The 6,491-nt window shown below is 43.5% G+C and overlaps 1 protein-coding gene across 3 annotated transcripts in view; it reads left to right on the top strand.

Annotated features, from left to right (window-relative positions):
• Ankrd16 (ankyrin repeat domain 16) overlaps nt 1-5,991 on the top strand; it is a 10,525-nt gene extending 4,534 nt beyond the window's left edge. For 2 of the 3 annotated variants that reach the window (XM_005354900.3, XM_026782938.1), the window contains exons 4-7: nt 1,932-2,040; nt 2,602-2,763; nt 4,392-4,470; nt 5,355-5,991. In XM_005354900.3, the coding sequence (XP_005354957.1) occupies nt 1,932-2,040; nt 2,602-2,763; nt 4,392-4,470; nt 5,355-5,512 (508 nt within the window). In that variant the 3' untranslated portion in view covers nt 5,513-5,991. The remainder of the gene's footprint in view (nt 1-1,931; nt 2,041-2,601; nt 2,764-4,391; nt 4,471-5,354) is intronic. The other variant, XM_026782937.1, reaches the window with a different exon arrangement.
• Nucleotides 5,992-6,491: the final 500 nt, after the last annotated feature.

The following is a 6,491-nucleotide window of genomic DNA, read 5'->3' on the forward strand; positions in this document are numbered from 1 at the left end:
CGAACTCACAGAGATCCGCCTGCCTCTGCCTCCCGAGTGCTGGGATTAAAGGCGTGCGCCACCACCGCCCGGCGGCAAGGGAGTTTTTTGCACCAAGAAAAAGAATAGCACATTTGGGAGACAGGAAGTAGTTCGGGCTATGCTAAAGTCTAAACAGTAGAGAATATGGATGCTGTAGACCCTTGCGTTCATTTTATGTATCTGAATGTTTAGCTTGCGTGCATGTCTGTGTACTGTATGCATGCCTGGTGCCTGTGGTGGCCAGAAGAGGATGTCAGAGGAAATCAAACCCAGGTCCCCTGGGAGAGCAACAAGTCCTTACCACTGCTGAACTACTTCTCCAGGCTCCTTGTTGAAGGGTTTTTAAGCCAAGGGTCATAAGAAATCAGCAGTGTTGCAGCATCACCTGGCTACAAAAATATAAAAGAGCCTGGGATGAGAGCAGGTTTCTGTGAAATGGGAGAAATGATGATGGTATCTGGGCTGAAGAGATGAGCGTAGAGAGTGTGGTGGTTTGACTATGAATGTTCCCATATATTCGAATGCTTAGTTACCAGGGAGAGAGGATTAGAAGGATTCGGAGGTGTGACCTTGTTGGAGGAAGTGTGTCACTGAGAGTGGGCTTTGAGATTTCAAAAGCCTATGCCAGGCCTAGGCTCTCTCTGCCTAGGGATCAGGGTGTAACTCTTAGCTACTGTTCCAGTGCTTGCCTGAATCCCACCATGCTCCCTATCGTGATGATGATGAACTGACCTCTGAAAGTGTAAGCAGGCCCTCAATTAAATCTTTCTTTCATAAAGAGTTGTCTTTACAGCAGTAGAACAGTGACTAGGGCAAGAAGAAAGAAGTGGGTTGAGGGGTATCCTTAAAAAGTTGAATTAATAGGAATAGGCAGATAATTTGATGAAAAAGATCTGAGAGAGTCTGGAGATGTAGCTCAGTGGGAGAATGCTTGCCTAGCATATTCAAGGCCTTGGGTTTCATCTCCAGCACCACAGAAAATAAAGAAGGGGCAAGGGAACATGACTTTCACAGTGTGGCACCTGCTGAGACATTGGACACTGGGAGAGGAGCAGGGTTGGGGCTGGAAGCATAAAAATTTCACTTTGGAACAAGTGGAGTAGTTGCATCTCTGTAGAGATCAAAGCAGAGTTCAAGTGAGTAGAGACAAGATGGGCCAGAAAGAGGTGTGAGGCTTGGCAACATATGATTGGTGATGTGATGTAGACATGGAAAGATCATAGGTGAAAAAGAGCCGTGAACCCTGGGTCCTAAAAGCACATGTCAAGCACTTGGAACCACAGATGGGACATATTTGCTTTTCTGCAAATTTATAAAATACTCTTCACTGAAGAAAACACTTTTCAGTAACCTTTGTGTGTTAGGTCTGGGTAATAAAATAAACATAGCTCTTCTCTAGTGGCCTTCATAGGCTAATGAAGAAGACACTGTATAAATAATGCCATTCAAGATGGTTGATGACTAGTTGCCATGGAGAATGGGTGCAGGGGAAGGTGAGGTGAGGATCATGATAAGAAGAGCATTAGAAGCTGCATCAGTTGACCTGTGCATAGGGCGAAAGCAGCGACGGAGAGGAGCATATAGATGTTTTCAGTAGCCTGGCTGCAGAATTATATGTAGGTAATTGGTCAGGGAGAAAAGAGGAAGATAGTAAGGGTGACTACAAAGCGTCCAAGCTTCGCGAAGCTGAAGAAATGAAGGCTCCAGCTGTCCTAATAGAGAAGGTTAAAAGGGGACGGTCCTGAAGACGCGGAACTCAGTTCAGGTGCTGTGGTGGTCATGGGAAAGATAGCTCCAGATGGTCACAGATCATCTGTAAGGCACACAGCCTGCCTGCAGGCCACCCTGTCGCCTTTTTGGGTTGGAAATGGTGAATATTCACGGTTGTGTCATTTTGGATTTGACTCTAGGTGTGACTATGCGCCAGACTGTAGAGACAACTGTGGCGTCACACCCTTCATGGATGCAATTCAATGTGGCCATGTTCACATAGCCATGCTGCTCCTTGAAAAACACAAGGTATGAAGTGCTTCTGCTTATTCCTTTAGTTCTTCCTTAGAAATGTTAGATCTGGGGATAAGCAGTACATCATTATTCAGTCGCTGCCTTCACATCCTGCCTCCTCTGAGTTTCTCCATCTTTGACCGCTGTAAACATACATGCATAAGTGTTCCCATCTCTAAAATTGTGACAAAATGTGATTTCTTCAGAAGGTTCCTACATGAATCTAGTGATCCTAGGGTTGGAGCTCAAAGTAAAGTGCTTGGGTAGCATGCTCAGAACCTTGGACTTGAGCTAGGGATGATCCCAATAATCCAACATACACAGAGCAGTTAGAAAATTAAGGATTCAGTTCTTATTGTCACTTTGACTGTAATAGCAACAAACCATCCTGACAGAGCTTAAGACACACTAGACAGAGCATTGACTCAGCTACATTTTAGTTCAAGCACTTTGAGAACGGAAGAAATTATGTGCTCTGCCCAGAAGAACCACACAGACAGCTGCACCAAAACATCTGCAGGCCCGTGAACCCAGCTTCCTCCGCTTTTTGCATTGCCCATCTTTCCTGTCTACTAGGCTTGCCCTTCAGCTGAAGATAGCCTGGGGGCCCAGGCTTTACACCGAGCAGCAGTCACTGGGCAGGATGAAGCCGTTCGGTTCCTGGTGTCTGGTCTTGGCATTGATGTAGATGTGAGAGCAAAGTCCACCCAGCTCACAGCACTTCTTTATGCAGCCAAGGTCAGTTGCTTCTCCTGACAGCATTTCTTCCTTCGGCTTGGTTTGCTCCAATGACAGACAGCTCTGCAGTCTTGGCATCTTCGGCTCCATCCGTATTCTATATTCTTGAGATATTTGTGATTCTGAATCTTTTAATTTCCTTAAATAGAAACATGACATTTTTGGTTTCTAGGCAAAAATGGAGAGAGGAGTATTTTTAATTCTATATAATACTCGGGTTTTATGTACCCCTTCCCACCCTTATTTTCAGGAATGTTATTTAAACCGTGAAGATGCTGAAGGGTGATGGAGGCCTTTTCAGTCGTCTCTTAAGTGTTTAAAAGCAAACTGTGGAACTCACTTTAGTATAGTAATGTTAATTTTTTTATATTGTAAATAAATAGATAAGGGGCTGGAGAGAGAGCTCAATGTTATGTGTGCTGGCTGCTCTTGCCAAATTCCCAAGCACCCACATACGGCAGAGCTCACAGTTGTTTGTAACTCCAGCTCCAAGGGATCTGACTGACTTCCCCTTCTGGCCTCAGCAGGCACCTATATACATGTGTTAACACACACACACATGAAAATAAAATGATTTACTAAAAAATAACAAATGAACAAAGAATCATTATATGAAATTTGTAGTTCTTATATTGAAATGAGAATTTAAAATCTCTTTAACACAAAGAAATTGCATCTACTGGTCTCTCCAATGTATAAAACATTAAAGATGTCCATAAATATTTCACTAAAGAAAAAGCTATTTTCAGAGCCTTGCTTATTATATATTGTTTAGAAGCTATATGCCTTTATTTGGTTTTCTAGAAGCAAGAGTACATGTTTTCTGACCAATGATCCCCACCACACTCCCCCAGAATACAAGGAATATAGATTCACAAATGGACTGAGGGCCCAGTCCACAAATATTTCCCCCATAAAAAGACTGAATCTGAAATCTTTGTTTTTTTAATTTTATGTATTTTTATTTCATGTGCATTGGTGTTTTGCCTGCATGTATGTCTGTATGTAGGAGGATGTCAGATCCCCTGGAACTGGTCACAGACAGCTGTGAGCTGCCATGTGGGTGCTGGGGATTGAACCTGGGTCCCCTAGGAAGAGCAGCCAGTGCTCTTAACCACTGAGCCATTCTTACAATTCCCAGCAAACAAAGAGTTCGTATGCTTGGGAAATTTGGGGATTTTTAAGATCTATATAAGTCACAAGGTTTTGTACTGCTGACCTTGATGGAACCCTAATCATATTATCCATCCTGATAACTGAATTTTACAAATATTTAACAATTTGTGTGAGAATCGTGAATGATATAAATCATCTTTAAAACAGGAGGTTTCCGTATTTGCGGTTGGCTGCATCAAGAGACTGGTTTTGTTTTTTTTTGTTTGTTTTTTTGTAATATTTATTTATTATGTATACAATATTCTGTCTGTATGTAGGCCAGAAGAGGGCACCAGACCTCATTACAGATGGTTGTGAGCCACCATGTGGTTGCGGGGAAATGAACTCAGGACCTTTGGAAGAGCAGGCAATGCTCTTAACCACTGAGCCATCTCTCCAGCCCACTAGAGACTATTTTTAAAGGGTTGTTTTTGCCCTCATCACAGCAGTAATGAGTTTATTTCCACGCTCAGGAGGGACAGACAAGCACCGTTCAAACACTGTTATCCCTGGGTGCCAACATCAACTCTAAAGATGAAAGAAATCGCTCAGGTACGGAATCCTAGTGACTCGGGTACTTTTTAGTTGAAAGCATTGATGTAGGTTGAACGCCTCAGTGGTGGGCTCTTACCTAATGTGCACGCTGCCCTTCATGCAGTCCCTAGCCCTGAAAACCAAACACTCTTCCTTAAAATAGCTTTTCCTTTGTAAAAGCTATTGGAGCTATTGATACTGACATCACGGTTTTTGGCTTAGCTTTTTTGTGGTTATTAAAATTTTACATATATATTTTTTTTTTATGTGTATTGGTGTTTTGCCTTTACGTGTGTAAGCACCATGTGCATGCCTGGTGCCTATGGAGGTTGGATCCCCTTGAACTAGATTTACAGAGACTATGAGCCACCTTGTGGATGCTGGAAATTGGACCGGACCTGGGTCCTCTGGAAGAACAGCCAGTGCTCTTAACTGCTCAGTCCTACCTCTAGCCCCTTATTTGTAGACCTGGCTGTCCTTAGACTCACAGAGATCTACGTCCCTCTGCTTGTCGAATGCTGGAACTAAAGGTGTATGCCACCATACCTTGCAGGTTTATCTTCTTTAGAAATATTTTCACCCCAGTCAGGTTTAAATTGTGATCCACTATAGGCCATCACGGGTAGGTTACGAAAGTGTACGATCTGTATAAGTGGGTAGCGGACAAGATGACTCGGTGGGTGAGAGCTCTTGTAGCCAAGCCTGGCCATCTGTGCTTTATTCCCCAGGATCCATCTAGTGAAAGAGAGCCAGCTTCTGCACGGTGTCCTCTGACCTCCTTCTACACATACACTGTGACAGTGAGCACACACACACAGTCACACTCTCTGCATAACTGAATAATCCGGTGGGTTCTGAATGCAGTACATGTTCTCACATGGACCGATGTTGTCTCCCTTTAGCCCTGCATCTGGCCTGTGCAGGTCAGCACGTGGCTTGCACCAAGTTCCTGCTGCAGTTGGGACTGGAGGATTCTGCAGACCTAACAGGCACCCTGGCCCAGCAGCTCACAGAGAGTAGAGATATACTTCAGGACTTTGACCACACTGTGAAGTCATAAGGATGTTTGAAGAAGGAGGCTAAAAAGTTCATGGGAACTGACATCCTGCGTTTTCAGTTAGACCAGTGAGTGAGTTATTTCTCAGCCAGTGTTTTCTTCTCCTTCTGCCCTCCCATCATTTTCCTCTGCTGGAAGACTTGCCACATGACCAAGACTCTGGATTCCTGGCATGTTGTATGATCTTGAAGACAGCCATTTATTTTTTCTTTTTTAAACCATACTGGGGGTTGAAATCAGAGCCTTGCAAATGCTGACTAAGCCAGTGCTGTGCCTCTGAGCTCGAGGGTCAGCCCATATTTTGGTTTTTCTACCCTTCAAGTAGAATGAGATTAAATATTGAGTCCTGGGAATCCCTGGGAAGTAGATAATGTGGATGAATGTAATATATATGTATGAAAATGTAATAAAACTTGAAATATGAATTGCTGTTTACTCAAGCTGTAAAACATAATTGGCCTATTTAATTTTTTTCCTTCACAGGTTTTATGTGGTCATTTGGTTTCATAGCCAGGGATGGTGTGCATACTTCACCCACAATGTTTACAGGGAATTGACAGTCACCTTTTTATATTCTCATTACTGCTGGTTGGGCTAACTTTGTTGTTTTTTTTTTTTAATGCCTGTGGATATTTTGCCTGCATGTATTTCTGTGTGCCACATACATGCCTGATGCCTTCGAAGCCAAAAGAGGCTGTCAGATCCCCTAGGAATGGAGTTACAGATAGTTGTAGATGTCGGGAATCAAGCTTCGAGCCTGGGGAAACAGCCAGCACTGAGCTGAACCATCTCTCCAGCCCCAGCTGTAAGATTTTAATCTTCAAGGGTTTCTGTTTCAGTCACGAGCAAGATGTAATCCTCACTGGTTTAGTGTAGTGCAGCAGGTACTGTTACACACCTACCTCACTCCAGAATTGTGCTTGCCTTGGCAAATAGCAAAGACTTCCAGCTCCTCTTGATTATTCTCTTATGGAGTTCATAC

Source organism: Microtus ochrogaster, chromosome 16 (genome assembly GCF_000317375.1).
Source record: "Microtus ochrogaster isolate Prairie Vole_2 chromosome 16, MicOch1.0, whole genome shotgun sequence".
NCBI classification, from domain to species: Eukaryota; Metazoa; Chordata; class Mammalia; order Rodentia; family Cricetidae; genus Microtus; species Microtus ochrogaster.